Source organism: Poecilia formosa, unplaced genomic scaffold, assembly GCF_000485575.1.
Source record: "Poecilia formosa unplaced genomic scaffold, Poecilia_formosa-5.1.2 Scaffold214, whole genome shotgun sequence".
Classification (NCBI taxonomy): domain Eukaryota; kingdom Metazoa; phylum Chordata; class Actinopteri; order Cyprinodontiformes; family Poeciliidae; genus Poecilia; species Poecilia formosa.
The window spans coordinates 5,400-19,673 of NW_006800153.1; the positions used below are offsets into that span (position 1 = coordinate 5,400).

Genomic DNA, 14,274 nt, shown 5'->3' on the forward strand with positions numbered 1-14,274 from the left:
CCTGAGATACAATTCAGGTGTGAGGCAGAAGGGAAATACCTGAAACATACAGGACAGGGGGCGGTGAGGACCAGGCTTGAGAAACACTGGTCTATCTGATCCATCAAAGACTTTACATATTAAACTTTAAAGACTTTATAGGCCTGATGCAATTTTGTTCATTTCATTTAGGAGAACCAGAAAGTGGCAGCATATATTTGTAACTTACCTGCACACTAAGATACTTGATTTGCAAGTACTTTGCTTGAACCTACACTGAGTAAATCAGTTTTTGCATAATAATCACATTTGAAAACACGTGATCGGATCCCTACATCCGGTCCAGTCGTGGGGTGTTTTTTTAGGACAGCGATGATGGCGAAATGTTTGAAGGAGGATGAAACCTGGATTCTGATATGGGGGGTGTGAGCAGCTGCCCAAGGCTGCTCTCTTATAGGGCAGCATGAGCTCTCTATAAATGCATTAAAAATCCTGTTTTGCCAATATATCATTGAGCTCTGGTCTGCCTGCGGGGACTGGGAACCCTCTGCCTGGTGCAGTGCATGTAGCCTGCTGCTGATGACTGACCAACAGGTTGTGAAAGCAGGGAAGGAGGATTCTCTTGTCTCCCTAGTGGACCTAATACAAGTGCACTAAGTGCACTATACAACTACTAATGACAGTGATTTTGTGATGCAGCTTGGATCCTGTTGAATGACCATTAACTGGAAGAGGTGTGCTTGGTCTACTATTATGAATATTTCATAAATTGTAAATATACATAAGCCCATTTGTTCTTGACTTAGTTGTTAGCTATTTACTATGTCAGTATAACTGTCTCTTAAACACTGGGAAAGTTATGTTAGCATTCTGTGATTACTTGCATTAGGCTGATCTCAACGATGTTTTTATAGCCTGTTAAATAGGAATGGATCAGTATAAAAATTAATATCAATTGATATCAATGTGCACATTGATATGCACATTGATATGCACATTGATTTTGCATATCAATGTGCAAAATTAATACTGCTTTTATGGTTGATAACTAATATGTGCACATGTCATGTCGTATTTCCATACACTTTCCACACCATGTAAAAGTGACCACAATGCCTTCATTACTTTTCTGCTTCAGTTAAACATCCATTAGTCCAGCACTGCGTTACTATCAGTGTAACCACAGGGCAGCCGCCTCCCATCCACAAACACACACACACACACACACACACACACACACACACACACACACCCGCACATGCACACGCAGACACACACACACCAAAAAGATGGAATGTTAGCAGCGGCCCAGTTTTATTTATCTGACCAAAACTGATAGGTTAGAGAATGACAAACTGATGTTAGTGTTGATATGTAAATAAATTAAATTTATATAGAACCTCATACAAATAAAATTAATAAAGTAATTCACACTGAAAGAAGCTAAAAACAAAGCTATACACAGATAGAACATGACTCAAAATAAAACATCATGATCATGAATTTCTACTATTAAATAACCACTGTGAGGCATAGCATTATGAATGTTTGATAATGATACAATTGATACATTGTGTATCAATTGTTCTATATGGTGTTTCAATAAAAATTAAGAGGGGTTTTTCAAAAGTTGAAACTGAAACGTATGTGCAGTCCACAATGTCTCAAAAAGTCCTCAGTAACCTCACAGTCATCAGCATATCAACCATACAATCACTCAGAGTTTATTGAGGACAATAGTATAAAATATATGAGTATGTTAGTATCTTACTATGTGAGTTTATAGTTGCTTGCATGTTTTTCAAATGAAATATTAAAATCAATATTAAGTGTGCCTGGGATGGCACACAATAATTTAAATGGCCTGTCACAGCGCAGCATGTTGGCGCTGAGGTAGGGAGCAGTTTATGATGTAGGAGGTGGCAATGGTTTGTACATATGCCAGAAATTCTTTTATATGAATAAAAAAGGCAGCTGAAATGAAATAAGAAAACTGAAATTAGAAGTTAACACAATACCTGAAACAAGAACACAATTGCAAATACTGAGGTTTAGCTTAGAGAATTTTGATCATATTAATAAAACCGCCAAACCTTTGGCAAATCAATTGAAAAAGAATAAAGTAAATATAATAATTTCAATAATTATAATAATTTAATCAGAGACAGCAGCAGCAGTACATCAATAAATGTTCCTTAAGAAACTGTTTAAGTAACCCTCTACTTGGGATTGATAAATGAATTTAAAATAATAAAATGAATGTACTACAAGTTGTGTAGTACGCATCTTTAATAACCACTGAACTCCATGATTCCGTCAAAACTATTCCCACTGGCAGAGCTCCAGGACTTAAACATTCTCTGCAGAATTCCACATAAATACTCTGACAGCTGTTCTCAACCTTCCAACAGACGATCACAGAAATTGTGTGTAGCCAGTAAAAGCATTAAAGATGAAAACTTATGACATGGTCCACTTCCTCATCTGACCTGAACCCAGTTGAGAACTTGTCAGAGGTTCTTAAACGGGAGAAGGTACAACTCTAGTTGGTCTTTAACAGATCAACAAACAGAAACTCCATGAATGGTAAGTTTAACACTGTTATTGAAAAGAAGCATGGCTATATTGGTCACAATTTTTTTTTTTTGAATGTCAGAAATGTTTATTTGAAGGTTTTTGAGTTGTTTATTTAAAATTCTCACAAAAGAAATTCAAAATGTGAAATTGTCATAAGGTGTGGGTGGTGGTGAGGTTGAACGCAGGCTGAACTCAGGTTGTAGTAAAATGATGGATTTAATGCTGACAATAATGCACAAAGACAGTCCAGGACAGGCAGCACGGGAGAGAACTAAAGCACACGGCTAGTACCGGTAGCACTGTCGCGAAGACTGACACGGAGCTTAGTTGACCAGGACTTCACAGTACCACTGGAAAACTCGACAGAAACCGACACACGTAAGTCAACATTAGACAAGGACCCGACAAGAGACAAAGACAACAGGTGGGTTTAAATACACAGGGAGGGTAATCAGGTAAGTAGACACATCTGGGGAGCAATCAACAAGGAAGACAGACTCACAGGGGAAAACTAAAACACAGAAAAACCTCAAAAATAACCACACAGAAAACACAGATCATAACATGTGTATGTTTTATGTAATTGCACAATAATTTTGTACACAAGTAGAACCCTCCAAGACAAGTAAAAGTATTTAGGAGGTATGACCTAAAACCAACAGAAGACTCTATATTTTTGGATCAAAAGGTCATTTTTGAGCGTTTTTGACATTTTACCAACTTTGGTAAACTTCTCTTAGCAATCCTGAGGTATTGTCTGAAAGCATGGCATATTAAATTTATAGTAGTTATGGTGTCATATGGGATGTGGGCGTTTGGAGAGGAGGGTTGTGGGTTTTTGGGGGCGGAGCTCTCATGGGGGTGTTCCCCTCTGGGTGGGATTGGTGACTTCTGCTTTAGGCTCGATGTTTGTGTGTTGGCTGGGGGTGACCCTGTACTCAACCTCATCAGCCTCACTGATATAGCCAACCACAGCTGAGTCATCCAAGAACTTCTGTAGATGAGCAAAGACTCAGATAGGTCCATGCTATCAGGGAGGTCTGCGCCAAGTTGGCTAGGCTACTTTGGATATTGTATCCTTTATTCTTTGGTCATAATAATCACAATGTTCAGGCCCTTTAAATAAGATTTCAAATACAGACAGGAGCAAAAGTCTGAGAGTGATTCTGAACTCCAAGTCTGAAGACAAAGTTGCTAGGGGTTACCATTAATATCTGGTCACGGTGTTAGGGACAAAATGTTCCAAGATAGAGAGAAATTATAATGTGTTTGTTTTTTTCTAAAAAGAAAAACAAGAAAGAAAAAACAGATAACAGACAAAAATAAATCATACAATGTGTTTTACTGTCTCTCTTGTACTTTCTTCTTATTATTTGGGATTCATTGACAGAGTACGTGGCCTGTACTTATGTAGCGTTTATCAGGGCCAGAAGTCCCCAAAGTGCTTCACACTACATTCAATCATTCACCCATTCACACATGTTTCCATACATTTTTTTTTCTGTGCTTTTTTAAGTATCACATTAAAAAAGGTTCATGGAAGATGCAAACTCAAAATAATTTCCTCAATTTTGCAAAAATGTTTTTACATTAAAAAAAGAGCTAATGTTCTAAAGCGGAGATATAAACACAATTGCCCAATCAGTTCTGACTTAACAAACTTCCAGGGTCCAAACCTCCAGCACGGCAGGGGAGAAGTGTCAGCCTTGAGGCAGTCCAGCCTGGGATGGGAGTGGTGGACTCTTTCCACTTTTCTGAGACGTGTGGTCCTTGCTAGTTTGCGTCAACATCTGATGAAATTTTGCTTTGTGCAGTCTGGTTGATTCGCTCCAGACCACTAGATGGAGATACGCCTAATCTGGATTTTCTGTTTTTTCTTTCTTGCAACATTTTACATATTTTCTCAAAATTCGCTTGACAATTGGATGGAAACACACTATTCACACATTGATGGTGGTAAACTGCTACACATTAGCTACGGATGACATTGGTCAGTTTGATAGAACTGAGGCTGTGGTGAGTCTGCGATAGAAGATACAATAATTAAGGTCCAGACTGTCGTGATCTTACAATGTGGGTGTTCTGAGTTGTGTGTGAGTCATCTGCTCCCCAGAGGATCTCTGTGGCAGTGCGTGGGAATCTGGCAACCAGCACACCTGGGCAGCATTTCCAATCAAGCTGCCAGCAGCATTTAAGGAGCAGCAGAGCCTTCATTCAGTGTCTGATGATTAACCAACACTGGTACTCTGAGCGCCTGGTGTCTCGTTGAGAAGACTAACCCTCTGAGTTTTTCCTTTGAACTTACCTTGTGTCCCCAGGTTCTGATGAATTCCTAATGGTTCCTCACCTTGGAGAATTTTCTGAGAATCAAGACATCTTCTGGATCTTCAACGAACGGCACGATCACTTGGTGCTGCTCCCGACACCGCTCATACCTGCCTGCCTACCCGCTCCCTGCTGGACGTACACCTTCGGGTTCCTCAGCTTTAACCGATCACCAGCAGGATCCCAGCCTAGAGACTAAACTTTAACCTCCCCTAACACCGTAAGACCCATCTATTCAAGATCCTCATTTACCCCTTTGGCAAGCTTCTAACCAGTCTCCCTCTTTCAGACCCTGTGGAGCGCCAGGCCCCTAGAGAAGACGTCTCATTTATATTCACTTGTAAATAAATCATTCTTTTCTTTAACTTGTGTCCGGCGTCTGATTCTGCATGTGGGTTCAACGGATTCCTAAGAACACGACAGACAAAGCCTTTAAGAAGCAAATTGCCTTGTTGCGGCCTGTGTAAGGGTGGCTAGATCATAACATGGAGGATCCATCCTTGTCAGACCTTAACCAAAACGTACCTATTTAAAAGTTAATAAACCAAATGACAAACTTGCTTTCCTAACTAAAACAGACAACTAAGTGCAAAATAATCAGCAGTTCATTCCTACAAACTTCTCAAATGCTTTGAGACAGGACAGTGTGGCTGGTTTGGATGAGCAGAGGATGGATAGTAGAGGTGGGCGAATTGATCCTCAATATCAATACCTAGTCGGAATTGGATTGATACTAGGGTGGTAAGATACTTTTAGTTTCAGAGTCCCTCTTGAAATTTAGTTTTTTGCATTGCACTTTTGCAATAGAGGTGATCCAGTCAGAATGCCTTCTTGTGACGAGGGCCTTCTTAACTGTCTCAGGCTCTTTTTGCTCGGGTATCTGAATCACATGACCTATAGGCAGAAGATTTCTATGTAGTGTTTTTTGACACTGCCATTTCTGTCTTCTTGAACTTTGTAAAAAGGAAAGCTTTGTTGCTTAGGTGGTAGGTTTCCAGCGATCTTTGATTTGTCAGGCCAGTATTTTTAACTAAGACGTCATCTTCCATTTTTAAGTGAATGATCGTAGTGAGCTTTGTGTCTGAGATGACTTGTTAGCTGTTTCAGTAGCCAGCTGATAGACTTCCTGCAATTCTTTTTTCATTTTCTCCACATACTTGAGATAAGGTATTCCACTCTATCCCTCCTCAGATGTCATTAGGCAGCCTGGCCTATCTCACATACATTAAGAAATATGGAGAGTATCCTGTGGTATAATTTTTTGTACAGTTGTACGTGTGTACTAACTGACTGATGTGCTGACTCCATTGCCGTTTCTTCATAGTTTGCAATATTCCAGGCATCAAGAGTAATGTACTGTTGAAATGTGGGTGGTAGGGCAAACCAGAACAGAACCAGCCTTCTTTATCGGGTTGCTGAGCCTTTTTAAATCCCTGGTTCTGATGCTGCTGCCCCAGCAGATGATGGCAGAAGAGATGATCCTCTCAACACAAGACTTGTAGAAGATGGGCAGCATCTTGCTGCAAACCTTTAAGGATCTTAGGTAACAGGTCCAGTAGAGAAACCCAAACATCCCAGTTCAAAGTAACTTTCCTCAGGTCCTTCTGGGAAATTACAAGGCAGTCCCAGGCCAGAAAATATTGATGGTGCCTCTAGCAAGTTTTGTGGTCTCTTTCCATTGGAATGTGCCTGGGGAACCAGGAAAGGGAGTGACCCAGAAGGCATCCTGATGGATGATGATCTGTTTAATAGGAAGGAACCATGGCTCAAGCTCCTTGCACCTGGAATTTCATTCTTTTAGTCATGATCCATATCACTGCTGTAGGTAAGGGTTGGAATGCCGATTGGTTCAGCTCTTCCTTTACCACAACAGACAGGAGATTTGCCTGCTCTACTGTAGACACTGCCCCAGTTCGTCTGCCAATTTTCTGCTCTGTCCTCCTCATGAACAAGATACCTAGATACTTTAATTCCTCCAACTAGAGCAGAGGCTGATACTATGCACAGAGGGAGCAGTGCACCTTTTTTTGGTTGAGAACCATGGCCTCCAACTTAAGGACCCAGCATGGTCAGCTCGAAGGCAAATTGTTGACATGCAGTCATGTGGTGTTTGGATGTTTGTTTTTAGACAGACCCTTCATGATCCACAAGATACTCCGCCCCATCCCATTGCAGTATATATCAACTATTGGATCAACTATTATAAGTTCACAGGTTCAGAGAAGGAAGACATAAGTGATGGACTGCAAAATCTCATTGTATTTTTCACATAAAAAATAGAAAGAAAGGCATCAGTGAGCCGTTCTCCCACTGCACTGAACCAGAACCGAGCAGGAGGAGTTTGATATTTCACTACGCACATCCTTGTGGTCTCGAACAATTCCTCCTCAAAAGCTACTCTTTGACTGAACAAGTGGTGTTCTGACTATCTGCTACCTTTCCCACACAAATAAGTGCACACACGAAATTCAGACCAATCACACAACAGGTTTGCATGGATAGAGGGGCGAAAGGTTTGCCTGGGTGGGTTGTGACAGGAAGGGGCGGACGACATGAAGCTGACAACAAAATAACACAATTTTCATCACACAGCTGCGACAATGCAAAGTGATTTTGTCAGTTTTTCTCAATTATGCAGAGTCCTTTAGAGGAATTAACTTTCATCTCAGTCTTCAGTGCATTGCTAAGTTCCTGGTGAGAAGAAGAACAACCATTTGAAAGAACCACCATTTGAAAAAACCAAAAAACCAAAGATGAAACCTTATAGTTCTCTAACCAGACATCCTCCACTCCATAACTACGATCACAAGGATCAGTCGCCCCCAAACGCCACACTCCTGGCAACCAAAGTTTTATGATGCCCCTCAGCAGTTCTGCAGAATAATTTATATTAATAAGTTCATACAAATTTAATAATCCAAAGAGGAAAACTAATGGTAAGTTATTTTACCAAATACTTTGTGCAAGTTAGAGAGTACTCTGCAAAAAAAATAAAATAAATATTGGATAGTATTTGATACGGGCATGAAAACTACATCATGTTTTGATATTGCAAAAGTTAGAAGCCAAAAACTAATTACACCCCTGTGTATGTTTCATGATTGGTCAGTTAGTTGTATTCAACTGTATCGTCAAGCTGGTACCTTTAAGAATTGCAGTTATTACCTCTTAAGCTGTATTGACCCAACTGACATCAGGATTTTTTTTTTCAAGAGTCATTGTTGGCTAACATTTTTGGTCATGTAGTACAACACAAGTTTATGTTGCTCTGGATAAGAATCTGCTGTGAGTCACTGCTCACAAATTCCATTTGTGTGGAGTACACTGCCAGCCAGATGGAAAAAGCCAGCAGAAGCATGAGAGGATAAAAAGAACAATGAATCAATGAGTGCATGTGCGCGAACGCGAGACAGAAACAGGAAAACAAAACAGCATCCAGCTCAGTGACAGGACAGGATCAGACTATTCAGCCAAGGTCCTCTGCATGATGGGAAAATACCAGCGTCTGCATAGAGTAACTGCGTCTATCTGTTGTGACTAGACTTTGTTTTGACTGCAAATGCCCGTACAGCTCACATGGCCCTTTGATAGTTTATTGGGACATGATTATTGGAGCAAACCAAAACTCTTTAACTATGAAAGTGCTGTTCATGCTTAATGCAGTGCCTGTTTCATTGTAAGATGTGATTTAACTGCGTAAAAAAAACCTGATTCTAAAATTCATTTTATTAAAATGAGGTAAATTCCTTTCATTCATGCTGAAGGAAGGGTTATTACTTATTCATTCTAATTTGTTGTCTCTTCCTGCCTTCCTTGTTAGTTTAGCTGCTCTTATGGATCTTTACCTGTTTTCATTACTTCTTAATGTCTTTCACCTAATGACACATGGCTTGAAGGAAAAACATCTTTGTAAACTTGGAAAACTATTCAGGAGTCAATACGTGGATTGGACTAGGTAATATGCAGGTTCTGTTGCAGGAGCCGAGGATGATCCAGGACTACAGAGGGAATTCTTGGTGGGAAAAATTAAGAAACCAAAGAACAAAAGCAACTCTTCGCAGCTGGGCAGAGGTGGCCTCTGATGGAGGACCGAAACAAAGCAAGCAAAAAGTCATTGTGATGAGGCACACAGTTCAGCTGGAGGCTGTCTGGAGGAACCTATGAGGAAAGCTGTGGAGGAACTGTTTTAAACTGTTTTAAATACAGTTTAAAACAGTTATACCTGATAGTGACCAAATGTATGTCAACTTTTGAATTTGAGGAAAGTTACAAAAAAATTCTAAAAAATGTTCTCACCACGTTTTCTGGTATTTAGCAAATAGAAGTTTCTGTTTCTGGTTCAGGAGTGATTTGACATCAGGAATGAGAACATTTTTTAGAATTTTTTTTGTAACTTTCCTCAAATTCAAAAGTTGACATACATTTGGTCACTATCAGGTATAACTGTTTTAAACTGTATTTCTTGGGTCAAATGTTTTGGGTTTGGCACTGTGACATGATGGGGAAGTCAAAAGAAGTCATCCTTGGGAACAATTTACTGATGCTTGAAGAATCATCTGTTTCACAATTTTATGTAGGTAAAGACATGATGGGATTGTCCGATCATCACACAGTGTATTTCTCAGGAAGAAGACGGGTTGAATGTGGTTTGGTCCGAAATCAACCCAAGAACAAAGGCCAAAGACATGATGATGATGATGCTGCTGAAGCTGGTAGGACAAAGTCATTATCCACAGTGAAACATGTTCTGTATCGACATGGGCTGAAAGGCCACTCAGTGAGGAGGAAGCCATTACTTCAAAAGAAGCATAAACAGGCAGATTGCAGTTAGCAGATGCACACAGGGACAAAGACCTTCATTTTTGGGGACAAGTCCTGTGGTCCTGTGATTTGGTCATAATGACCATCGATACAGTTGGAAAAAGATTGTACCATCCTAACTGTCAAGCATGGGAGTGGCAGCATCATGTTGTGGGGCTGTTTTGCTGCAGGAGAAACTGGTGCACTTCATAGGACAGTCCTCACTGCTTACTGCAATCACTATTAAGCTGCAATCTGCCTGTTTATGCTGTTGTCCTGTGAGCCTTCTGTCAACTCAGAAACCTCTCCTCTGAATCTGTCATGGCTTTGGGTCTGCCAGACCTTTTCCTGTCAGTTTGTCCCAGTTTCTATGTACCTTTGATGAAGAAGGAAATTGTACTCACTGACACCTTGACTTTCTTTGCAATTTCTATGTAGGAAAGACTTACATTTTTAGGTGTCATGAACCTTTAATTGTCTTTTTCCCAGTATTGTACAGTATTGTACAGCAGTACTATACTGTTAAACAGATTCTCACAAGGATATGACATAACAGTGTGTTCCAGTGCTACTTTTACGCAAACACAGGGGTTTGTAAGAAATCCAGATAATCTGGAAGGCCTTTAGGAATTAGTAGCACCAGCTTTCAGGGTTTGATCAATCTCATTTGCTGCTTTAAATTGTTAACCCATTCTGTGTTCACAGAGAATCCTGAAATGAACATTAATTTTCATTCTGGGGTAATCTTACTGTTTTTTCTTTTGTTTGTTTGTTTGTGTGTTTGTTTGTTTGTTTGTTTGTTTGTTTTTTTTTACATTGGCAGTTCACCACTTACCTTTGTACCATTTCAAGCTATTTGTTGAACTTGCAATTTTTGAACTGCATTAAAATCTGGAAAAAAAAATTGGTATTCTAAAACTTTTGACTAGAAGTCTTCAACCCCATATATATATATATAATTTTTTTGATGTACTTTTAAAAAAGTCCAACCAAGAACTGTACTTGCAAATTAGCCTTTCTTGAAAACCTTTGTACAAGACAACCATTGCATTGTTTTATCATGTAACAGTATCCTAAATTCTGACCTTGATTAAATAAACTTAATTAACTATTACATTCATTTGACTCATTTTTTTTTTTTATTTTAGACAGGAAAAGATTAAAAGAAATCAGACTTGGCTTGAAGTTTGCAAACTTATAATTGACTTTTAAGAGGTTTGCTGGCCTCAACACTAGACTCACTGTTTTGAACTGTTGCTCCTCAAAACTATCCATGCTGCTCTCATAAAGTTTGTCCAGGAGAGTGTGACAAGAACGGGGGACGACATGAAGCCGAGGACAAAATGATGCCATTTTCTCAAGCAATGCAGAAATAAAAACTGTTTTCTTCACATCGGCCTTCAAGAGGGATCCAGCTCCACATTCAACTACCCTTTGCCACTGTCACTAGAAGTTTGCCTCATGATTTATTTATTTTTTAATCTCTGCACCACTTTCACATTTACATTTTATGATCTACAAATATCTGCAGTAAAGAGCTGGTCCATTGGTAATATCGCTCACTCTTTCTAGAAAACTTAACATGTTAAGCTCAGAAAAAATAATTCATGACTCATAAGAGCTGCAGGATGTTTTTGCTGGTCTTCCTCTGTGATATTTAAAAATACATTTCCCTCACTTTTTATCTCATCAGTTGCTGCAGGATGAAGATTGATACCAACCTGACCATTCCTCAGCTTCCTGAGGCCCCCTCCCAAGCGGGTCTTCAGTTTGCTGTTGCCACTGAGGAGGACTTTGATGAAATTATGGCAATGAGCAAGGACATCTATGGTGGTCTGGACTACCTTCCCACCAGATACACCAGCTGGCTCCAGGAATCCAACCGCACAGTCATTCTGGCACGCAAAGAGGGAAAAGTGGTGAGTTTGCTACTGGCTCACATCTTCATACAACTATATCTACTCATCAGTCGCATTGTTAAGAACACCTTGCTAGTACTGAGTTTGATCAGGTTTTACTTTCAGAATTGCCTTAATTCTTTGGTTTCAACTTGGGGTAGAAAAAATTTTTATACATATTTTTTGTAGCACATCCATGATGTAAAACTTGTGCTGGAACTTGAGTTCCAAAATATCTCAAAGGTGCTTTGTTGGTTATCTGGGGGATGTGGTGCACAATAAACCTGAAACAACCCATAGGAACTGTTCATCTGACTGTTTCACCTTTTAACTTATTTCATGTCGACTTTTTATGAAGCCACACATTGTGAGGTTGAAGGGACAATTCTGGAGTTGTAAAGTTATATTAACTTCTGGATAAATTGTTGCCACTTCTTTCTGAGATATTTTTTTCTGTTTTTCATTTCCTTTTAACTCTTCTTCCAGTTTCTTTTTAATGTCTGTTTTGCTTTGACTTGTGAACAGTTTGACCCCAGTCACATGAAATAAGTATAGATTTTGCTATAATTGTTTTATTGTTGTTTTTTTTTTCGTTGAGATTTGGTTTGTTGGGCCAACCTAGAGTGGCAAGAAAAATATCCTCACCTCGACACAACCATCAGCCTGCACTGCTGATGCAAGCCAATGTGTTCTCATTGCTTATGCCAAAATCTACCATCAAAATATAATAGAAATAATTGTTATAGCAACATATATGTCATGTGATATCTATAATGTGCTAGGCCCAAATGCAGAGAGACATAGGCAGCAAGTGAATATGAAGATTAATAAAGAAAAGATGAAACAACATGCAGGGAACAAGGGCAGAACAAAAAGTAATCCATAACAAAAATGCCAACAAGGAGAAAAGGGAAGTAATGAAGTATAACGGGAGGAACCAGCAAGGAGTGTGAGCAGGAGAGGGATTTAAATACTGGGAGGGTAAATGCTGGAATAAAAGACCTGGGCAGACCGAGGAGAGAGAGAAAATGGCACAGGGGGCGAGCGAGGGCACACAAGAGACTAGGAAATTAACCTAAAGAATACCTGGATCTACAAAACATATTAAAACTAGAGTGACTGAGGAAGGACTAAACTGACACACAGCTGATCTAATCAAAGAAAAGGAACTAAGGAATACAGAAATGAACAAAACCCAAAACCAACTCAAACAACCCAACATCCTGACAGTTTATCTGTTCACTTTGTCCTGGTTTGCTCCTCTGTTGTGTCTCTTTTTCATGCCATTCTTAGAGATGGTTGTGTGTGAAAGTCCCAACAGATCAACACTTTTAAAATACTGACTTAAACCCCATCACTGAACTTCATGGAGTGGTCTTCACTATGTCTGGATGCACTGTAGCGAACATATACTTGGTGGAGCTGCAATATTATTTATATTTACACACATTTATATTTCCTCAATTGTTTTTATTGCTTCATTTGTGTATGTATGTGTATCACTATACACAAAGGATTAGAGTTTTAATGAAGACTGTGCCATTTTGGTCACTTTTTTCTTTTCTTGTTCTTATTCTTTGGTAGATTGCTCTGGAATCAGCGTGTGTGATTGATGACGGGGAGACGATGCTTGTGGAAGGTCTCCGTGTCGCTCCTCAGGAAAGGGGGAAGGGCGTAGCGGGAGTTCTGCTGCGCTTCTGCTCCGAGTTGGTCAAATCCAAGTATCCAGATGTAAAAGTGACCCGCCTGACCCGTGACGATCAGCTTGGGCCCAAGGACTTTGAAAAGTATCGCATCATCACCAAGCAGGTACAATTGACAAAGCAAACCCTAGAAATACTTCTGTTCTGTTTCTCTCTCCGTAAACCGTTTCAAGAATTAAACAAAGGCATTTCCTGTTCTCCACAGGGTATTCTGCTGGTGCGTTTCAGAGCTGAAGAACTCAAACTGCGACTTCGCGAAATTATTCCGAGTGCCGACGCTCATTCTTCACAGCAACCCGGTCCTCCACCTGTGCATCTCGATCAAACATCTATCCATCAGCTCTACCTTACCACTGACTTGATGCACAACGTGCTTCCTAATGCCACCATCATTCAAGACTGGCAGCCATTCAAGCTTCTACCGAGCAACATTGCGATCCTACTGAAGAAGGAAATCGACTGGTTGGTGGATGATGTGTCCAATCCGACTGTGGCCAGCCTCTGTACCTTCCCTTTCAAGGTGCCCATTGGAGATGATTGGTAACTTTTCTTATTTTTTCATAAAACAAGTTAATTAGATCCTTCACATTAATCATCACATTATTACTACTATTTTAGAGGACAGTTTTCGCAATTTTTCCATTGGCTCAATAAATAATTTCCAGGAATACATAATGGACATAATTAGGTGAAGAATAAAACATTGACTGCATATTTAAAATTGCATAGATCCCCCGTTCTCAGACCATTTACTGTTTGTCTTTGTATGTCTTACACATGACTTTTTGAAACAAGTTAAAGAAAACATGGAATGTTTTCACTATGTTAATTTACTTTATATGCACTTGTAATGCAACAGATTTAGACCTCAAATATAATAAGGAAGGCAGGTTTAATGGAATTAAATTAACCTTCTGCATATCTACCAAAGAGACTGATTATAAACAAGCACTGTTTTGTATATTCTGTGGAGATATATATATATATATATA

At 39.6% G+C, this 14,274-nt stretch overlaps 1 protein-coding gene across 2 annotated transcripts in view; it reads left to right on the forward strand.

The window, feature by feature from the left end:
* Positions 1–14,274, forward strand: part of nat16 (N-acetyltransferase 16) — an 18,626-nt gene that overhangs the window by 4,022 nt on the left and 330 nt on the right. The window contains exons 1-4 of one of the 2 annotated variants that reach the window (XM_016679528.1): positions 3,873–5,101; positions 11,375–11,600; positions 13,164–13,388; positions 13,488–13,822. In XM_016679528.1, coding sequence (XP_016535014.1) covers positions 11,385–11,600; positions 13,164–13,388; positions 13,488–13,822 — 776 coding nt within the window. In that variant the 5' untranslated portion in view covers positions 3,873–5,101; positions 11,375–11,384. Of the gene's footprint in view, positions 1–3,872; positions 5,102–11,374; positions 11,601–13,163; positions 13,389–13,487; positions 13,823–14,274 lie in introns of those variants that run through there. The other variant, XM_007567807.2, reaches the window with a different exon arrangement.